Source organism: Chrysemys picta, chromosome 2 (genome assembly GCF_011386835.1).
Source record: "Chrysemys picta bellii isolate R12L10 chromosome 2, ASM1138683v2, whole genome shotgun sequence".
NCBI classification, from domain to species: domain Eukaryota; kingdom Metazoa; phylum Chordata; order Testudines; family Emydidae; genus Chrysemys; species Chrysemys picta.
The window spans coordinates 119,943,327-119,966,093 of record NC_088792.1 but is presented as its reverse complement, the minus strand read 5'-3'; the positions used below and the strand labels follow the sequence as shown (position 1 = coordinate 119,966,093).

General features: G+C 41.2%; 1 protein-coding gene across 3 annotated transcripts in view; it reads left to right on the top strand.

The window, feature by feature from the left end:
- Window positions 1–22,767, top strand: part of LOC101935181 (uncharacterized) — a 68,645-nt gene that overhangs the window by 14,017 nt on the left and 31,861 nt on the right. For all 3 annotated transcript variants that reach the window (XM_005296524.5, XM_042841729.2, XM_042841730.2), the window contains 5 exons: window positions 1,084–1,114; window positions 2,585–2,644; window positions 3,075–3,155; window positions 5,031–5,167; window positions 18,727–18,849. In XM_005296524.5, the coding sequence (XP_005296581.1) occupies window positions 1,084–1,114; window positions 2,585–2,644; window positions 3,075–3,155; window positions 5,031–5,167; window positions 18,727–18,849 (432 nt within the window). The remainder of the gene's footprint in view (window positions 1–1,083; window positions 1,115–2,584; window positions 2,645–3,074; window positions 3,156–5,030; window positions 5,168–18,726; window positions 18,850–22,767) is intronic.

Genomic DNA, 22,767 nt, shown 5'->3' with positions numbered 1-22,767 from the left:
AAACAACTTGATTCTAATTAATTGCTAACCACTGAAATGTTGATTTGCAACTAAATACAGCCTTTACCCTAAACTTAGTGCTTCTCTTTGCTAACCAAGAGGATACACTATCTAAATAAATATAATTGTTTAAAAATATGTATATAGAGTCTTTAATTTTTACATTTTTATTATGTTCAAAAATGGTGAATTATGCATTTTTGATTTACTAGATGATTAATTTATACTTGTAATTGGTGTCAAGCTCTATTTGGGTTGAAGTGCAAGTTTAATTAAAAAGGCACAAAACCAGCATTTTAAAAAATTTAATTATCTTAAATGTGCTGGATACATAAGAAAAATGATTAAAAAGTTTATCAAAACATGTTTTGCATTTTAAACTAATTGTTTTAGTAAACAAAAGAGGTATTATCTGTACTTAGTGATTTGAACTGATCATTTCTGGTCTGTGTCTCGTTCAGAATTTTGGAACTTGTACATCTCATCCTCTCACACCTAGTTTTTATTTATAGATTGGGAGTGGAAAAGCTCCCCTTCTTTTTCAATTCCCAAATGGTTTCTTAACTTTGAATGAACTAGTCATTTGACTGAACTAATTGAATAAACAGAAACGAAGAAAATATTCTCTAACTGCAGAAGAGGCTCCTGCTCTTAAAAGCTGTCGTAGCATTGCAACAGACTCTGGTTCACACTGCTCAGCTAGTGACTTCCAGTAGTTCGGTGCTCTGGATTTCTTTAGAACTTGGTAGCAAATACGTATTGCTTAATATTATTTTTGTATTTAATTTCAGTGATTGTAATAGATTTAAGTCTAGGCATTAACATAGGTTGTCAATTTTAAATAGGTTTATTTTTTAAACCTGTATTTAATTTAAAAAAATACAATGTTTATGATTTTGAAAAAAATTTTATTCACCCTGATATCCATCCATCGGAGAAAAATTGCCTTGTACATTTTGAATAATCATCTTTTGTGTAACCCTTAATCTAATTAGTTTATTATATAAATAGTGACTGTCCATCTCTTTGACAATGTAAAGTTTCTAAGAAAACATTAAATCGGTTTTTCTCTCATTAATTTAGGTTGAAGAAGCTCTAAAAGCCCATGGCATTGGTAAGTACTAAAGTTTAACGTTTTGCTTTGGTTAAATGTTTTTTATAAACATCCGTACAAAACTGTAAGTGACCTTTTTTAAGAATTTTAATTTTAGGTCCAATCCTGCAGAAGACAGTGTAACTAATTGTGCTAGTAAGAGATGTACAGGATTGGGCACTAGGATTGTAACTAGTAACATTTTGGGATTAATCATAAGAGGACTCTGAGACCTGGTCTGCACTAGAGAAATAGCTAGAAGAGGTTTGAATTCGTTACTTGTGGAGGGTTAACTTTTAAACCAAATGATAGCTATTTAATTGTCAACTTCAATTATTCCACTGCTAATTATTTTAACAGAAAAATAGCATGGTTGTATTTCATAAAGTTCAGAGGTGGAAAAGACTTAAGTCATTTTACACACCCTTGGCCCTAAAGTTGTACAGTTCGATACAGTGTATTTTCCAGTCTAAATTTAAATGTCCAATTAAATTTTTTATGTTCCAAGATATTGGGCTTTTCTTGTATTGTTTGGAGAAAGTTCCACAGCACAATAGACACCTCACCGCTGGACAGTCCCCCCCCCCCCCCCCTTTTTTTTTTTAAATACATTGATATTCTTTTTTCTTACTTTTATCCCATTTATTCCGTGTTAGACCAGAATTCAAATTCAGATGCAAGCATCACAAGGCCTGTTTGGTGCTCTTTCATGAATGGAAAAGTAAAGTCTTTCTAAATATTAAATTTTGAATAGAAATAACTTCTGCAATGTTTGATTACAGTGAAGGAGGGATCTGATATACTTTCTTTACTTCTTCTTGCAGAGTGGGTGAAGCCAACTGGGTTTCCTCTTTGTCCTGCAATCTTGCCTGGTTTTTCAGGGCTTGTCTACATTAGCGGTTCTCATCAATTCCCCTGTGTAGATAAGCAGTCCCTTGTGAATGCAAGGATCACCAGGAGCACTGTGCTCTTCCCTTATGCCATAGAAGAGTTCTTTATATGAAATTAACTAGCTCTTTCCAAATCCCCTCTCTGTATCATGTAATGTTTCCAAGAAGGTGTGAAGTGCTGGATTTAAAGCTTAATGTAGCAGACTCTGATTCCAGGCTGGGTACCATAGGAGATTTTCACTATTAGTGGGTTCTGCTGTAATTTAATACTTTGGTATGAGTTTAATTAATTGTAAAATTGGCAACTTGGTTGCTATTGTAATTTCTTGTCCTCTTTATTAAATTGTCTAGCACTAAGTTGGTTTATTGTAATTCTTTGATGCAAATGTTTTTGCTTCAACTATTACTAGCAAAATTTAACTCTTGGTACACAAAGATTAAAGTAATAGAATTTGTTCCTTTACACATCAACAAGAAGCTCTCGTTGTTTCCTTTAAACATGGTGCATGTCCTGTCTTTCTGACTGGGTTCTTCTCAAGGTCTCATTCCAGTCTTTGTTCATAAATTTTTACTCTTTTTTTATTTATTTTTATCTTTTTAGTTAAAACTGTGGGTGGAATAGGGGACCAAGCGAAAGCACCTATAAAACTTCCTGATTATGGTAAGTTAATTTCCTTATTCAATATAGTGCACAAACACACAGCTGTGCCATGATTGAATGTCCTCCAAGAGCCAGTGATGCTAGAAGTTAGCAGGTCATTGGGGAATTTGCTTTATATTGTGTTTTCCCCTTTTAATACCTCTACAACATCTTCCTTGCAAGAGAAGACAGTGTGAGTGGGTGGGACTTCAGGGATAATGCTTCACCACATCAAATGGCTCGTTGCTGTGCCTCCTGAAGGGCATTGCAGAGCAGGGATTGGTTTGGATTTGTTGGCAAACTTAAGTCCGTGACTGGAGTGGGGGACACCACTTCCTTCTCCTAGATTTCTCACTGCTCTAGAGAGTATCTAACTGTACCCAATGCGTGGTTATTATTGCTTTGGTATAGGCAACTAACCACATTTTAATAAAGTGCTTTTATTTTATAGTTCAAACTGAGCCAGAGAAGTTTCAAGGACAAACCTTGGAAGAACAGCTTAATACATGTAAAGATTCAGAACCTGCACTTGGTGAGCATTTTTTTAAATGCTGTAATTAAATGCCAGCAATTTTACATTTCCAGATGGTGTCAAGTATCAGGGGGTAGCCGTGTTAGTCTCTATCTACAAAAACAACAAGGAGTCTGGTGGCACCTTAGTCTTTAAGGTGCCACCAGACTCCTTGTTGTTTTTACATTACCAGAGGGATTGAGTGAATTTGTTATACTATACAAAGCACATGGGATCTTTATAGAGAAGAAGGCAAAAACACTGCATTTATTGAAAATACAACAGTTAGCATATGCTTTTTAGTCACATACACACACACTCTCTCTCCCTCCCTCCCTCCTCTGCCACTTGATGTTTATACTTATCAGTCAATCTAATGGCCAGTTAAATTGAGCAGGAGCTGGGCTCTTATCGGTCATGATCCGATGCGCCGAGGCTTTGCAGGACTAAACCCAGAGTTCCATGGTAAAATACCCCAGCTTTATAGTTGTAAATTCCCATTTGAGTCCATGCATTTTGCAATGTCATCCTGTAATCATTAGACCTTAAATGGTGTTAATCTTGGGGTTTTCTGCTGTTATCATTTGATGGTTATTGTCGGGCTTCCCATCGTTATCTCCTATTTGTTGTCTCGCCTTCGGGGGTGCCTGCCTCACCTCTGAGGTTGTCAATGCTGCTAACGTGTTTAGCGTCGGATACAATGGATGTTTTCTGATTGTCTCCTGGTCTTTCCAAGTCTCTCACTTTTTCTTGACAATCTGGACATTTGTGATGGCTTTCACACCTTATCTTTTCCTGATGTATGCATTCCTCATTCACACACAAACAGGTATATCTCTGTATACCTTCAAAGGTATACAGACAGCAGTATACATTGTAAATCAAGCCTTGCTAAATCTTATAACTAAAACAATTCACATTGGGGCTTCAGGCCCTCAACATTCCTCTAATCTCCTTAACATAGATACAATACAAGATCCTGTCTCTTACTTACTAAAACCTTAAAACAAAGAAATGTATATTTAACTAGCGTGCCTAATTTGCAATACATATAGGAAACCATAGTAGACATTATAACTTAATCTAAAACAAAAGGGTGACCATAATCAGTCATAAGGATTGTTCTGGTCTGTCATTTCTTTCTGCTATTCAAAAAGGGGACTGACAGGATAAAATCAAATACAATTATAAAATCCTGGTCCTACAAATTTATACCTTCATAAGTATGAAATTAGGTAAACCTTATACAATTTACATTAGGTGTTCTGCTGGTACAGTGTGTAAGTGGATCTTACTGACGAGAGTTCTTGGAATTCTCATTGCATATTTATTCTTGATTAGGTTGAACATGTATCTGTTGAGAGTGTGGGTTACAAATAATGTAAGGGTATTTATACTAGAAGCTACTCTTGACTAAACGATTCGGTGATTACTCTTATTATAATATCATTTATAATATTTGATGCATTTGAATATAAAAATGCATTTTTATACAAATATGTCAGTTTCTCTTTGTTGGAGAGGAGACAGTCTATTTCTAAGGAACATAGAAAGAGACGGTAAGCAAAGGATTGTCCTACATTTTCCAAAAGTGACTAGTGTCTTTTGAATACCTCAATTTTTGATGCCCAACTTGAGGGAACTTAAAGAGAGCACTTTTTCACAGGTGGGTAGTTAGGAAGATGTCTTAAGCTTAGCACCCAAAAATCGAGGTACTCAAAATAGCTAGTTATTAAAATCTTGGCCAATTTGTTTAGTACCTAATAAGTCACTAACGCTTGCTTTAGTTTCTTTTTCTGGTATGAACTGTTGATTATCTGTGTACTGGGTAATAATATGTAGTGCAGATTGTTTTAGTAAACACTAAATTGTAAAATATCCCTTTCTTCTATACAGGACTTGAATATATAATTGAATACCGATCAAAAGAGAATCTCCTTGTTCTCTACGAGTGTCAGCTGTGCCACTGTCAAACGGGATTGAGTAATATGTTCATGCATGTTTATGGCTCTAAACATAGACTGGCATATCTGGTAAGTGGTTTTTTAAAAAAAATGCTTTATTTATTTATTTTTTGAGTAAGTGTTCTTTAGACTATTAGGTGGGTGGCAAATTCTCTACTTGCACCTTTCATTTTAAATATATTTGCATTAGGATGTTAAACTAATAAAAATAAAATGGTTTTATATACACATTCTCTAAGGCAGGGGTCTCAAACTCAAATGACCACGAGGGCCACATGAGGACTAGTGCATTGACCCGAGGGCCGCATCACTGACACTCCCCCCTCTCTGCCCCCAGTCCTGCCCCCACTCCACTCCTTTCATGAGGCCCCTCCCCTACCCCGTTTCTTCTCCACCTCCTCCCCTGAACGCGCGGCTCCCCGCTCCTCCCCACTCCCTCCTGGAAAGTGCTAAGCGCCACCAACAGCTGTTTGGCGGCTTGGCGGTGGGGAAGCGCCTGGAGGTAGGCAGAAAATAAATGAAGAGTAATATAGTAGTATAGTATTAAAATATACTATGCTATTAAAAGTCAATTTATTAACTTGTTTATTAACTTCTTTAACTGTAATATGAAAAGTCAGTGCTAATTTTGACAGTCATTTCATTTTTGGCCACTTAGCTGGCAGTGTTTTGCATCAACCAGAGCATCAATATTAGGTTTGATATCCTGAGACGAAACCAATCTGTGTTACTTTCAAATGTTCACCAGTGAGCCTTAACCTTAACACAGATTTGTTAATCTTCATGGAAGAGAAAAACTGTTCACATATATATGTACTTCCAAACATTGCCATTATCCTTGCGGAAGCAGAGAATAACATGGGAAATCTTTCTTGTGAAAGAAACCTGTAGAATTCTGGAATTCCAACATCTGTATACTTCTGCTTCAAAATGGTGTCATACTGAAGCTCCACTAACTCCATCTGCATTTCTTCTGCAACATAGTCAATTTCATCAGCAACTGGTGTAGAAAAAAGTTGAAAACGTGGTTCAAGTGCCTTGAAATCTTTAAACCGCACATCAAACTGTTTATGTAAGTTAGAAATGATCTCTGCATATTCTTTCAAGGATTTGGGTTCAACTTTTCCTAAGGGCCTGGTCTACACTACGAGTTTAGGTCGACTTTAGCAGCGTTAAATCGAATTAAGCCTGGACACGTTCACACAACGAAGCCCTTTCTTTCAACTTAAGGAGCCCTTTAAACCGGTTTCTTTACTCCACCTCCGACGAGGGGATTAGCGATAAAATCGGCCTCAGCGGTTCGGAATTGGGGTAGTGTGGACGGAATTCGACGTTATTGGCCTCCGGGAGCTATCCCACAGTGCTTCATTGTGACCGCTCTGGACAGCACTCTCAACTCAGATGCACTGACCAGTAGACAGGAAAAGCCCCGCGAACGTTTGAATTTCATTTCCTGTTTGCCCAGCGTGGAGAGCACAGGTGACCACACAGAGCTCATCAGCACAGGTAACCGTGATGGAGTCCCAGGATCGCAAAAGAGCTCCATCATGGACCGAACGGGCGGTACAGGATCTGCTCACCATATGGGGAGATGAATCAGTGCTAGCTGAACTCCGTAGCAGTAAAAGAAATGGCAAAATATTAGAAAAGGTCTCCAAGGCCATGAAGGACAGAGGCCATAACAGGGACGCACAGCAGTGTCGCGTGAAAATTAAGGAGCTAAGGCAAGCCTGCCACAAAGCCAGAGAGGCAAACGGAAGGTCCGGGGCACAGCCGCAAACATGCCGCTTCTACGCAGAGCTGCATGCCATGCTAGGGGGTCCAGCCTCCACTACCCCAACCGTGTGCTCTGACTCCTTCACTGGAGAAACACACAGGGAAGAGGGTTCGGGGTACGAGGAAGAGGAGGATGAAGATAATGTGGATAGCTCACAGCAGCAAGGAAGCGGAGAAACCGGTTTCCCCAACAGCCAGGATATGTTTATCACCCTGGACCTGGAGCCAGTAACCCCCGAACTCACCCAAGGCGTGCTCCCAGACCCTGAGGGCACACAGGGGACCTCTGGTGAGTGTACCTTTGTAAATATTACACATGGTTTAAAAGCAAGCATGTTTAATGATTAATGATTAATTTGCCCTGGCAATCGCGGCCAGTACAGCTACTGGAAAAGTCTGTTAACGTGTATGGGGATGGAGCAGAAATCCTCCAGGGACATCTCCAGAAAGCTCTCCTTCATGTACTCCCAAAGCCTTTGCAAAAGGTTTCTGGGGAGGGCTGCCTTATCCAGTCCGCCATGGTAGGACACTTTACCACGCCAGGCCAGTAGCACGTAGTCTGGAATCATTGCATAACAAAGCATGGCAGCGTATGGTCCCGGTGTTTGCTGGCATGCAGACAACATCCATTCCTTATCGCTCTTTGTTATCCTCAGGAGAGTGATATCATTCACGGTCACCTGGTTGAAATGGGGTGATTTTATTAAGGGGACATTCAGAGGTGCCCGTTCCTGCTCTGCTGAACAGAAATGTTCCCCGCTGTTAGCCACGCGGTGGGGGGGAGGGGTGAAGTGATCATCCCAGAGAATTGGGTGTGGGGGAGGAGGGGGGTTAGTTGGGTTTGTGCTGCATGTTAACCCGGGAACCGAAGCCCCTCCTTTTACATTGCAAACCCATTTTAAATGGCTAACCCAACGGGTGCTTGGTATGGGAAATGAGGGCGCTACTGTTTGAAACCATTCCCACATGTTAAGAAGGTGAAAAAAGCCAAAAGACTGTGGCTTACCATGGCTGCCTGCAAGCCGAAATTTGTTGCCTGGCACTGCGTGAGTGATCTCTCACACCAAACCGGCAGGCCCTCAATATAAGAGGAAAAATGCGACCTTGTAATGAAAGCACATGTGCTGTGTAATGTGAACAGCAAAATTTAACGTGAAAGAGTGTACCCATTGTTCTCTAAAATGTGTCTTTTTTAACCACCTCTCCCTTCTCCACCACCAGCTGCAAATGTTTCTCCTTCACAGAGGCTAGTGAAGATTAGAAGGAGAAAACGGCGGACTCGGGATGACATGTTCACGGAGCTCCAGATGTCCTCCCACGCTGAAAGAGCACAGCAGAATGCGTGGAGGCAGTCAATGTCAGACTACAGAAAAGCACTGTATGAACGAGAGGAGAGGTGACGGGCTGAATCGCGGGATGAACAGAGCAAGTGGCGGGCTGAAGATGATAGGTGGCGTCAGCTTGCAGACAGAAGGCAAGAGTCGATGCTCCGGCTGCTGGAGCATCAAACTGATATGCTCCAGCGTATGGTTGAGCTGCAGGAAAGGTAGCAGGAGCAGAGACCGCCGCTACAGCCCCTGTGTAACCAACAGCCCTCCTCCCCAAGTTCCATAGCCTCCTCACCCAGACGCCCAAGAACACAGTGGGGGGGCCTCCGGCCACCCAGTCACTCCACCCCAGATGATTGCCCAAGCATCAGAAGGCTGGCCTTCAATAAGAGTTAAAGTTTTAAACTGCAGTGTGTCCTTGTCCTTCCCTCCTCCCCCACCCATCCCGGGCTACCTTGGCAATTATCCCCCTAGTTGTGTGATGAATTAATAAAGAATGCATGAATGTGAAGTAACAATGACTTTATTGCCTCTGCAAGCGGTGCTCGAAGGGGGAGGGGAGGGTGGGGTTTTTGGTTTACAGGGAAGTAGAGTGAACCGGGTGGGGGTGGGGCGGAGGGTTCATCAAGGGGGAACAAACAGAAGTTTCACACCATAGCCTGGCCAGTCACAAAACTCGTTTTCAAAGCTTCTCTGATGCGCACTGCGCCTTGCTGTGCTCTTCTAACCGCCATGGTGTCTGGCTGCGCGTAATCAGCGGCCAGGCGATGTGCCTCAACCTCCCACCCTGCCATAAATGTCTCCCCCTTACTCTCACAGATATTGTGGAGTGCACAGCAAGCAGCAATAACAATGGGGATATTCTTTTCGCTGAGGTCTGAGTGAGTCAGTAAGCTGCGCCACCGCGCTTTTAAACGTCCAAATGCACATTCCACCACCATTCAGCACTTGCTCAGCCTGTAGTTGAACAGGTCCTGACTACTGTCCAGGCTGCCTGTGTACGGCTTCATGAGCCATGGCATTAAGGGGTAGGCTGGGTCCCCAAGGATAACTATAAGCATTTCAACGTCCCCAACGGTTATTTTCTGGTCCGGGAAGAAAGTCCCTTCCTCCAGCTTTCGAAACAGACCAGAGTGCCTGAAGACGCGAGTATCATGTACCTTTCCCGGCCATCCCACGTTGATGTTGGTGAAACGTCCCCTGTGATCCACCAGGGCTTGCAGCAACATTGAAAAGTACCCCTTGCGGTTTATGTACTCGGTGGCTTGGTGCTCCGGTGCCAAGATAGGGATATGGGTTCCGTCTATCGCCCCACCACAGTTTGGGAATCCCATTGCAGCAAAGCCATCCACTATGGCCTGCACGTTGCCCAGAGTCACTACTCTTGATATCACCAGGTCTTTCATTGCCCTGGCAACTTGGATCACAGCAGCCCCCACAGTAGATTTGCCCACTCCAAATTGATTCCCCACTGACCGGTAGCTGTCTGGCGTTGCAAGCTTCCACAGGGCTATCGCCACTCACTTCTCAACTGTGAGGGCTGCTCTCATCCTGGTATTCTGGCGCTTCAGGGCAGGGGAAAGCAAGTCACAAAGTTCCATGAGAGTGCCCTTACGCATGCGAAAGTTTCGCAGCCACTGGGAATCGTCCCACACCTGCAGCACGATGCGGTCCCACCAGTCTGTGCTTGTTTCCCGGGCCCAGAATCGGCGTTCCACGGCATGAACCTGCCCCAGTAACACCATGATTTGCACATTGCTGGGCCCTGTACTTTGTAAGAGGTCTATGTCCATATCAGTTTCCTCATCACTCTCGTCGCCGTGCTGCAATCGCCTCCTCAGCTGGTCCTGGTTTTGCTTTGGCATGTCCTGGCTCTGCATATACTCCAGGACAATGCGCGTGGTGTTCATAGTGCTCATAATTGCCACGGTGATCTGAGCGGGCTCCGTGATCCCAGCGCTATGGCGTCTGGTCTGAAAAAAGGCGCAAAACTAGTATCTGAGGGAGGGAGGGGCGAGTGACGACATGGCGTACAAGTACAGGGAATTAAAATCAACAAAGGTGGCTGTGCATCAGGGAGAAACACAAACTGTCACACAGAATGCCCCCCCCCCCCAAAAGATTAAACTCAAAACCCTGGGTTTAGCAGGCTGTTGATTTCACGGAGGGAGGGGGAAGCAAATGAATACAGAACAAATCTATTTTTTACATCTTAAGCTGGCAGACGACGGTGCAGCATGACTGATAGCCCTCGGCATCTTCTGGGTGCTTGGCAGAAAATACTGGGCGCTTGGCAGAAAATAGCATACTACGACTGATAGCCATCATCGTCGAGACTGCCCAGGTGCCCATGTTTGACAGCCACTGCAGTACGATGACGACGGATACCAGTCGTAATATACCATCTTCTACCAAAAGGCAAGGGGCTGCTGTTGTGTGCAATGCAGCCCCACGTCTGCCAGCCCCACATCTGCCAGCACCCAGATCGCCGATGAAGGCTACCAGTCATACTGCACCGTCTACTGCCAAAAGGCAATTAGCTGCTGCTGTGTAGCAATGCAGTACCACGTCTGCCGGTACCCAGAGGACATATGGTGTCGGTGAACTGAGCTGAGTGGGCTCCATGCTTGGCGTGGTATGTTGTCTGCACAGGTAACCCAGGTAAAAAGGCGCGAATCGATTGTCTGCTGTTGCTCTGACGGAGGGGGAGGTACCTGATGACATGTACCCAGAACCCCCCGCGACACTGTTTTGCATCATTCAGGCATTGGGATCTCAACCCAGAATTCCAATGGGCGGCGGAGGCTGCGGGAACTGTGCGATAGCTACCCATAGTGCAATGCTCCGGAAGTCGACGCTAGCCTTGGTACTGTGGACGCAGTCCGCCGACTTCATGCACTTAGAGCATTTTATGTGGGGACACACACAATCGGCTGTATACAACCAATTTCTATAAAACCGGCTTCTATAAATTCGACCTAATTTCATAGTGTAGACATACCCAAGGAATTCAGAGTCAAGAAATGGACCAAATTGCCAGCAGTCAGCTGTTTCCCCCATAATGTAAACTTGACTTTAAATGACTTAACACTGTCATACGTCTATGTTATCACCTATTTTCTACCCTGAAGTTTAAAGTTCAGTGCATTCAGGTGATCAGTTACATCTATTAGAAAAGCAAGGTTGCACATGAAAGTGGAATCAGCAAGCTGTGGAACCTCCTTGTTTTTCATTTTCATGAAGGAATCAATCTCCTCTCTAAGTGCAAAAAAACATTTCCACGACTCAGCCATCTAACTTGAGTGTGATACAGAAGTTCCCCATATTCACTGTCCATACTTGCTAGAAAAGAAGTGAACTGTGTGTGATTCAGCCCTTGTGCATGTATAAAATTAACAGTTTTAACAACTACATCCATAACTTCCTTCATTTGTAGACTTTTACTACACAGGGCTTCTTGGTGCAAAATACAATTTATACTGGTGAGGCGAATTCCTGATATATTGAGGCTGTTCAGTTTGGTCTTCAATAATCCAACCACACCAACGTTTTCAGAGCACATTGATGGCGCACCGTCCGTAGTCAAAGATACGAGTTCATTCCACGGCAGCGCAGCTTTTTCAATGCACTCTTCCAGTCCCTGAAATATGTCCCATCTCATTGAGGTACCCTTCAGTGGCATTAAGTCTAGCAATTCTTCAGTTATATTCAAATTGCAATCCACACCTCTAATGAGCACTGCACTGTGCAGTATCTGATACATCTGTACTGTCATCAAGAGCAATTGAAAATGCTTCAAAGTCTTTTGCCATTTGAATCAATTGTTTTTGCACATTATCAGCTAAATCCGTTATCCTGCAGGCAACTGTATTGGCAGACAAGCTTATGCCTTCAAAAAGTTTCTTCCTATTAGGACATAAAATTTCACTGGCCTTCATAAGACATTCTTTTATGAATAAGCCTTCTGTAAAAGGTCGTGATGATTTAGCTATCATTTCGCTTATCACAAAACTTGCCCTTACTGAATCTTCGCTAGACCTGTCAATCCCCGAAAATAAATTTCTTTGCTTGTCAAATGCTGCTTTAAGTTGCTGAACATTTTCCTCTCAGATTTTTCCAGTGAATGCATCATATTTTTCACGGTGCATCATGTCGTAGTGCCAACGCACGTTATACTCCTTGGGAATAGCAATCGTTTGCTGACAAGTAAGGCATTGAATTGTATCTTTTACCTCTGTGAAAAAATATAAATTCTCCCATTTGTCTTGGAAAACTCTTTTCTTCCATGAGTGTTCTTTTTTTCGACAAAGTCATTTCCAAGCGGTTTTAAATATATACACTCAGTAATGCACCGCACTCAAAGGACAAAATACGCACTTAGTTGGCTATACTTCTGTTAAAGCCCCCTCCTCCCCCCCACACTGGGCTGCACCACCTCTCCACCCCGCTTCGCCTCTTCCAGGGATGGCAGGTTTGTAGAAATTTTGGTGGTGTCCAGAACCTGCCCCCCCCCAAACTCCACCCCAACCTGCCTAAGGCTCTGGGAGGAAGTTTGGGTGGGGGAGGGGGGTCTGGGGTGCAGGCTCTGGGATGGAGTTTGGGTCCTGGGTGCAGGCTCCGGGCTGGGGCAGGGGGTGGGGGTGCAGGAGGGGGTGAGGGGTGCAGGCTCTGGGACAGAGTTTGGGGATAGGAGGGGGTGCAGGGGTGAGGGCTGTGGGGCTGGGGATGAGGGGTTTGGGGCATTGGAGAGGCTTGGGGTATTGGAGAGGCTCAGGACTAGGGCAGAAGGGTAGGGGAAGGGCAGCCTGCCCTGGCCATAGTGGAAGGGGGCACTAGGACCCTGCGGCAGCAGGTGATGCCGGAAGCCAGCAGAGCAGAGTCAGCATGAGCTGCAGGCTCCGGGGTGGTGAGGGGGCAGCAAGTGGGGGCCAGGAGACACTCGGGGGAGGCGTGTGGGGGCAGCAGGTGGGGCTGGGGGAGAGACCCGGCCCCAAACATTTGGGAGCAGCGTGCGGGGAGCTTAGCTGCCACAGAAAATAACTCGGGGGGGGGGAGGGGGAGAGAGGGGAATTTGGTGGCGACAGGAAGTAACGGGGGGGGGGGGAGGAGCTTGGCGGGCCGCAGGGAAGAGCTCCATGGGCCGCATGCGTGTTTGAGATCCCTGCTCTAAGGCAAGCTCAGTTGTAATAGAGCCACACACCTGGGTTTATGCTTTGGACTGTTACTAGGTGTAAAATTCTGAGCTGTTCCTTTGCCTAACAGTAGCAAACATGTGCCTACCTGCTGCTGACTCCCTAAATTGTCAGTTCCTTTTCTTTGGTTGATTGAAGAAGTTATCTTGATAGCCACAATAAAATCCTCAGCTTTTCTGTAATATAAACAGATAGGAATAGGTATATTTATAAAAAAAAAAAATTAAAAACACACACTAGCAAAACAAGACACTGCACTGCACATGCTTCTCTGTCTGGGGAGAGAATGAGAGAACAAACAACATTTGACAGATATGTAGTCATGTTGCTTAATTGCACTACTGGCAGGCATTCAAATACTACAGTAAGGTGTAATATAAAAACCAGAATAGAATAATTCCTTAATGGAAGCTTTTTTCAAAAGTTACATTTTTATCTTTTATAATTTTTTGATTTCTAAAATAAAAGAACCAAAATAGTGAAATTTTTTTGTCTGTTCCAGGGTAGCTCTAAGCATATGTTCATTTTAGGTCTACAGGAACATTGTATGATAAGAGTACATGATTGGGAATCAGGAGTTCTGAGTTGTGTTCTTGGCATTGCCACTAGCACAGCATGTGACTGGGCAAGCTGTACCTCAGTTTTCCAGTCTGAATATTTGTGAAGCACTTTGAAATCCTTGGACGGGAAGGTGCTTTTAGAATTATCAAGTATTTGTCCTTTTTGAGTTCTCTTTTTCTTAATATGTTCAGAAAAATGACATTGCCCCATCTTTGAACACTGACTTGAATTTACTCTGTATCAGGCCAGGATGGACACTTCAGAGCATTGCCTTTTGTGCTTTGAAGGAGTATCATGATGCTCTCAGATATGGGATCTGCTCAGAGATGGCTGTTTAAATTCTCAGATCCTATGAAGAACTCTTGGCATCCCTTAAGTTAGTCATTGGAGGCTACAGGGTCAAATAATGGTTCATTGTTGATAGAGATTCTGCTGAATCTGTCAACTTTTATTCAGAACTCAATTATACTTGTATCACAGCAGCATTTCAGAGCGGTCCATCTGCTTCAACTTATCGGTGCCAAATAGATCTGTTGAGACAGCCACACAAGTTACAGATTTTTTTGATGCATGTTCCTTCTGGTGCTATATTCAAACTTAGAGGTGAAGGTTAAGCCTCTAACAAAATGCAGAGTGAGATCTGCATTGCTGATTGAGATCTTCACAGTCCTTTGACACCTTATTTGCTCTTGACTCCTATTTATATATTTCTGAGTTCTTTCCTACTAGCTCTATTTTTGTTAGTCCAGATTGGACAAACATCATTAGGGTCTTGAAGTCAGCTTGGATTTGATGTAGGGTCCATGGCATTTTTCAACCATGTACCTTCAGTTAATTTGATACTACAGTTGCCATATGCATTGAGATTCAGGGCATATTCTGTGTGCCAAGCCAGTTCTTAGTGATAATATGGTTGTATGCAACCAATCTCTGGGGTGAAAGCTGTGCCCAACCTTTGGTTCCTTCAAAACATTTAACTACTGTACTATTGTATGGAACTTCTTCATTGGTACAAGGGGACCTTGTAGCAAGTGATATTCTCGCAAACATTGGCAAAAAATCAACATGCCCAAATTTCCATATGGCACTCAGCATCTTGAGACTTTGAATGGAGGATGGAAAGGAATGCAGTTCTCAAGTCCTTTAGTGCTGGCTAAAGGAGTGGTCCCTTAGTAATCAATATGCAGCTCACAAGGGCCAAGGAAGAAAACTTTTTCTCAGAGAATTTGAGCTTTAACTTCATGAGAAGGATAAAAATTCCTAGAAGGATGTAATGCGGTTCCTGGAGCTGTAGGCCCTACAAGATTCTGTAGTGAAAGGAGAGCAGCTAGCTCTCTCTTATTGCAGTTGAATCAAGAGATGAAGCATAATTCTGCATAATAAGGGGGACACTATCAAATATTGTTTACATCTTCCTTGCATGAGTTTAGTGGAGGCAGTAATGGCCAAAATGAGAACTGATACTACAACAGGATACATGGTTCAGTTTCCCTGAGTCATGAAGAGATGTATTGATTAAAGTATTTCTAGTAGGAAATAAGCACTGTCATTTCAGATATTGCTATTTGAATTGGTATCAGCTCTTTGCATATTTTTATGAAGAGCATGGATGTTGTAGTGGTGTTTTTCCACAAATGCGAAATTGTGCTCCTCTAGCTGGCTGAGGACAGCTCTTTAAAAAGATCCAAGAATCTATCCGGATCACTATCCTGTTGCTGAAATCTGAAATTGAAATTAATTTTAATAAAATTTTAAAAAAATCACAGCTTGTTTCTTAAAATAATTTAGAATACATAGCCCATTCTACGTGTAACTTTGAAAAGTTGTCTTTACATCTTCAAGAGTATAACTCAAGTAGACTTGGATCAAGATAAAAGAGGCAGCAGAGAAATGGTGTGCTTAACAGTTATCTCTCCTATGAAGCTACATTAGTGACCTCTGGCAGTTTTTCCATTTTCCTGTGGGGTTGCTGGCTGTCAGATAGCTGTCTGACATTAAAGGATGATCTGTGAAGTTGGGCTGCTCAGATTCCTGCTGGGGGATGTGAGATACATTAAGAGCCATTCTTCTTGTTGGCAAGTCAATCTTAGAAGGGTTATTTTGGCTTCCTATGGATTCATGACATGCTCCCAATGGGTGGCATGACATTCTCAGAACTATCTTTCTGGCTATTTCCTTAACATAAAATATTTAAGGAATACTGGCTTATTATTCAAGCTACCATGAATCCTACCCACCATTTAGGGTTAACCTTGGGGCAGATAACTTAGACAATTGTTCCTAGTAAAACCATAATAAAAGACTTAAAGATTGATTACTGTGGTCCTTTATGGATGGGAGAACACAACTGCTGAATGATCGAATGGAAAGTTTGATGTACAAAATACAGGGTAGTTAAGCAGAAGAAGATAGTTCCAAAGCCAGGCTGGATTGATTTTAAATCAATTTTAACAGTTGTTTAAGTCAGTAAACAGGAAATCTTGATTTAAATAATTGATTTAAATTATTATTTGCATTTATACTTTTTATTTCCTCCCCCACCCAAAGCAAGATTGATTCCTATTGGTTGGTAACCATTAAAGCATGTTGATTTGTAACCAATCACCTTCACACTAAACTTTTTCTAATCAAGAGGATACACTATATATATTTAAGTAATTACATAGCTTGATTTATGTTTATTCAGATTAAATTATTCAAATAGTTTTTACATTTTACTATGTTAGAAAATGGTGAATGTTGCATTTCTAATTTACTAGATGATGATTAATTTATGCGTAATTGGTGTCAAGCTCTGTTTGGATGGAAATTCAAGTTTAATTAAAATGCACAAAACAAGCATTTAAATTTTTTTCTTAAAAACTACTTTTAATATGCTGGATAAATAAGAGAAAAAAGTTTATCAATATATGCTTTGCATTTCAAACTAACATTTATTAAAGTATTATCTGTAGTAGTTAGTGAATTGAACTGATTTTCTGGTCACCATGTCCCTCTAGATTTTAGAACTAGTAGACATCATTCTCACATGCAGTTTTTTTCATTACTGCTTTTTCAGCTCCCAAATGGTTTCTTAACTTTGAACTGAACGAGTTGAATAAACTGGAATGAAGAAAATATTCCCTCTGTAATTGCAGAAAAGGCTCCTGCTCTTAAAAGCTGGTTTAGCACTTCAACAAACTCTGGTTCTAGGTGTTTAGCCAGTGACTTCCACCAGTTCACTGGTATGACTTTCTTTAAAACTTGGAAGCAAGCATGTATTGCTTAATATTATTTTTGTATTTAATTTAAATGATTGTAATAGATTATAGTAAATGTAGGCCTTAACATAGGTTGTCAATTTTAAATTTAATTTTAAATAAGTTTGTTTTTTTAAACCTTATTTATTTTAAATGCAAAAATGTATTTTTTTTAAATTATTTTTTAATCCACCATGCCCAAACCCTTATTCTAGTCTTATGGGTAATGCTGCCCTTAAACGCTTGGGATGCTAGAAGAAATTAGTCTTTATTCCAGACTTTTTCAATGGGAGAAATCATGAGAATTCCACACTCTTATTAGAATTGATCTTGGAGAATTTTTGCTATCTTTGCAGGTGATTCAGAAGGAGAAACCAATTGTGTAACATAGATTCCCCTTCTTCTTTCCCTCTCCTCCCCCCCCTCCCCCCGCTTTTTTTATATTGATAAATTGTTCAGAGATTTGGCAAAGATCTGTAAATTTCAGCACCCAAGAGATATTTGGAATACACTTGATAGGTGCAGTTATAATAAAGGTAATTTTGCTGCTATGGACATGCCTAGGGGGCAGTAGCACAATTAAAATCTGTCATAGTTTATGGGTTTGTTTGATGTTTTTGCACTTCACAGGCCCTGCAGAATTTTCTTTCCACTGTTTCTCAGTAAATCATCAATTTCTCATGGTGTAAAAATTCTGCTTTTATCATCGAGGTATGTTAGAAAATAGAATCCAACTTTGTTTTTTTAAAATGTGTTGAAACATTCTGTAGTCCATGTGCAAATGGCAATTTTTGCCTGATTTATAATTTACCCAAAGATTTTCCCAGGGAAAAGGGCAGCTGTAACTTCAGGACTTTTCCACTTTCAAATCTCTGAATTGCTACAGCTATTTTTTAAAAAGATGGTCTTTTTTTAAGATTGGCAAAACTCTATTTCTCACTGAACTCATTTTCGAAAGCATTTGCGTTGTATTTGCTCAAACTAAAAAATAATCTGAGGCAGAGACTAAGTGTGGAATATTTAGCCTTAAAGGGTTATTTTTTTATTTAGATTTAAATAATAGATAGTTGTCAATTATAAACAGTTGAAAAAGGAGGGTTGGGCATGGCAACTGTAACTATATAAAGTACTCATTGCTGTAGTATTCGAGCACCTCACAATCCTTTATATATTTATCTTCACAATGCTCTTGTAAGGTAGGGAAATACTATTATCCCCATTTTACAGATGAGGAACAGGCACAGAGATCAAGAGATTTGCTCAAGGTCAGTGAGAAGTCTGTGGTAGAGTAGGGAATTGAACTTGGGTATCCTGACTCCCAGACTAGCACTCTAACTACTGACCTCGCTTTCCTTCACTGGTAGTCATTGCTTCTGATTTTTGCTTATAATTAAATCCAAATAGGAAAAATTAGATACTGTATTGTACATAACTGCTTGTATTGCCAAAGTGGAAACAAAAGGAAATTGGACACTGTATTTTATCATTAAGAAAGTCTGGATTAATAGAGTGGGTGGCATTTTTATTTCTAGACAAAACATTATCCTGAGATAGTGGAATCTGATGAAATTAGAGGTCGAGGTTCAGAACTGAACAGAAGGCTTAAACAAGTAGCTGCAGTTATTGAAAAGAAGGAGGGAAGAAAACAAATAAAGGTAATTAAAAAAAAAAACTTCAATGTCTATGTATATTCCTTTCCAAATGCCTGTGTTTATAAAAAATACTGATGTCATCTTTTATTTATGGGATGGTGGACCCAACCCTCTTATTAACTTTGTAAATTACTGCCTTTGTTATAAATGCTCTGTTCATTCTTAACATGTTATTTTGGGTCTAGTTTTCTGTTATTTACTGTTGAGCATGCATAATCAGTTTTTTTATATAAGTATATGCCCCTTCAAAAGTTCACAGAAGTTATATTAATCACCTTGTAGTACACTATAACAAAAATGTATATTGGTCAGTCCTCCTTTAGCTAGTAAAACGGAGAATGGGCAGTTTCCCTGTTTCAGCAACAGTGAGAAACATGCTGTCATGAACAATATACATTTTACAGGAAAAAGAATCCCATGGTAAATTTCTGCATCTTACTCGCTATCGCAACTAGGTAGCATAACTTTCACATGCTACTGTTCAAACAAAAGTATATTTTACATATGGCAAAATTGACTTATTCTTATTGAGGTGCTTTGATTGCTTGCCATAAATCTTCATAACTGTTCTAAAGAATCCCATGCACATGAGCAAATAGAATACAACATGCTAATCAATACTTATATTAATGGCTATATTGTCATAATATTGTAACATGCTACACTGTGGTTGAGTTTAGGCCAGTGACTGTCATTGAGGTACTGAAGGTGTTGGGAAGATTTTCTCCCACAATCTGTTAATTGTACCAGTGTCCTCTTTGGGGAAATAGTGGCTCCATTACTGGTGGAGATTCACTGCCTCCGTTAGGGAGGGCAAGTGCTGACTTCTCTTAAGAAAACTGTTGCAGGTTTTTACCCAGGAAACCAACTATTTTTGGTTAATTATAGGCCAGTAATAGCTTCCATTTCTGGGTATAATTATAGAGAAGGTAGTGGCAAGACAATACTAAGTACCTAGATACCTTGTATCTTGCCACAGACCTGGGTATGGGACATAATCAGCACTGGTAGCATTAGTAGATGATCTCCTCTTGGTGCTGAATTAAGACCAACTATGCATGCTGATATTGTTAGGTATACCAGCAGCCTTTGGTACAGTTCTTTCCTTGCAGAGTGTTCCTAGAGACTGGTGCAAGGCAATTGTTCCTACATCCTAAGAGCACTGTTGTATGGAGTTCCATAGGATTCCATCTTGTTTCCTCTTCTGTTCAACAGGTATATGGGGCTGCTAGGAAGATTAATGAAGAAGCCTGTCCTATTATGTATTCAGTATGCTGATAACACTGAGCTTCTTACATCCATTCCACTTGATCAAGCCAGTGCTAAAAAATGTCTAGCTTGGTTTTTCAGAGAAATTGGGTAATGGATGAGAGCAAGGTGGCTGAAATTCAGTCCAGACAGTTCAGACTGAGGTGATGCTGGTAGATATGGGGAAGCAACAAAGATGTCACAAAGGTGATATCTCAATCTGGGGGTGATATTGGATTCCCTTTTCCTGTTAGAGGATCACATTGCAGCAATGTACAAGAATGTTTTTTGCCATCTGTCTGGCCAGGTGATTGCAGCTGTTTGTCTTGGATGTGTACCTTGCTACCATACTACATGCCTTTGTTTCCTTGAAACTTGATTATTGCAGTGTACTCTATGTGGGGCTACACCTTAAATCTATCTTAAACTAACTTAAACTGGTGCAGAATGCCGCAGAATGCTTGTTAAGCAGTACTTCTTGATGGCAGCATCTGTTAACAGTTCTCCAAGATTTGCATTGGTAGTCTGTTGGTTTTCAGATGGAGTTTTAAGGTGTGGGTTGATATAAAGTGCGTTGGACCTGCCTCATTGAGAGAGATGACCTTTCTCCCTGTGCAGTACTGTCACAGTTGTGATCAGCACAGGAGCTTGATCCCCTTTTTTTTAATAAAAGGCGAAGGGATGCTGGCTCCTTTCCTTTGAAATGTTCTGCTCCCCAGGTTCTGAAAAAGTGTGACTTTGTTGGCCTAGTGGGCATGCTGCAAAGCCCATCTATTTGAACAACCTTTGGTGAAGGCAGTTGAGCGTGGAATTTGTCTATGGAAGTGTGGCACGTGTCTTAAGCTGCATTGGTCACATGACTTGTGACTAAATGAGGTGTGGTATGGTGGAAGGATGAAGTACTGCTTTAGTTGATTTTTACTTTATATCTCCTACAGTCTAGAGTTTTTAAATATATATCAAGGGCACACAGAACTTTGTATCAGAGTCCTCTGGTGTGGAGTCCAAAATCTAAAGAAATAATGCAGGAACTGCTTTCAGTAAGGTTAGAGGTGAACAAAAATGGGATATTTTTTCATATGTGATATTAAAATGTTTGCATGCAAATCTCTGATTTGCCGCATGTGTCTGTCTAGTGACATGTATGCACAAATCAGATTTACACATACCCATTCAGCAAATGCGTGCTACGAACTTACTGAAAATTAGTCCGCGCTGTTAGTGGTATCCATGAAGAGCTGATTTGGTCTGGAAAGTAAAATCATTGCATCAATTTACCTTATTTCGACAAACAAAAAGGGAACAAGAGGAATTATTCATTGAATCCTCAATTTGAGTCGCTCTTGTTTTTAATTGTTGACTTTCTCTTGTAAAATGTCTGACTTAAACTGTAACATAGAAAATGTTTTTATGTATGGAATTTTGCTGGAAAGAGCACAACTGCCAAGTTGTTTCCATGCAGGCATACTTAATCCAGTTCATTCAGAGACTCTAGATTGTATATTTTACTTGTAATTCTTGTTGTCCTTCAAGTGGTGTCTACATTTTCCCACTCACAGGATGCACCGGCTGCCTGCGGCTCAGATGTGGAACTTAACTAGTTAACTTAACTAGTGTCCGTTGGAGTGCTCATGTGCCCGCCCATTCCTTGCCCCAGCCATGTTCCTGAATAGTCTAGGGGTGAGGTTATAAAAGGATGTGTGATATTTTAACCACCAGCTGAGAGAGATCAAGAACCGCTTCGGACTTTGTGCCTCGATCCTACGATTAGATAGTGCTTAGTTACTTACTAGTTGTTAATTTTAGATAGAAGTTATGTTTTAGAGTTACTAAGAATAAGTTTTTACAGTATCAGTAAGTAAGTTAGTATATAGTATAGTAGTGTTGAGGCGTTGGCTTTGGCCTGTGATTATGGCAGATCCAAAGGTCAAGAAATGGTTTAAACAGTGTGCTTCCTGCTCTTCAGTTTTCTGAGCATTGGATGTGCATACATGGCGCCATGCTGCCTCAGAGAAGGACATTTGACCTCCATATGTGCTATCTGCAGCACTTCTACCTTGAGATCTAAGAAAGACCGATAAAATAGGCTGCAAGCAGTAGTCCTTCAAGAAGTGCTTGCAAGTGAAGCTTACTTGATCAGATAATATGGTTGACACCAAAAACTGACATAGACCAGCCTTGTCATGAGATGTATTGAGGGACAAGGCTAAACATCATATTAGATGTCTTCATTGACATCCCGTGCCTCCACCTCCCATCATCAGCTCAGACTTATAAGAAGTTCCTTAGACAAGAAATCTAGGAAAAGAGAGATTTCAGTGGGAAAGGACTTTATGAGAAAAGCCAATCTACAAATTAGAACCTCCTCTGAATCTGTTATGTTGAAACTGAATAGCGCACCATTGTGTAAAGACTAGAAATATAGCTGAGAGTCCACACAGCGTCACCGGATCCAGATATAATCCCGGTTTCCAGGGACTTGGATCCGATGATGAAATCAAAAGATCCAAAGGACCTAGTTATCAAGACAGAAGGAGGCATGGAAGGTGATCTTGGATTCATATAACGGTTCCAATCCTCTTATGCAACTATCTATCATGGTACAAGTGTAAATTCATCACTCAGATCTGATACCACCTCCCTGATCAGATCCAGAAAATGAAGAACTTTGGA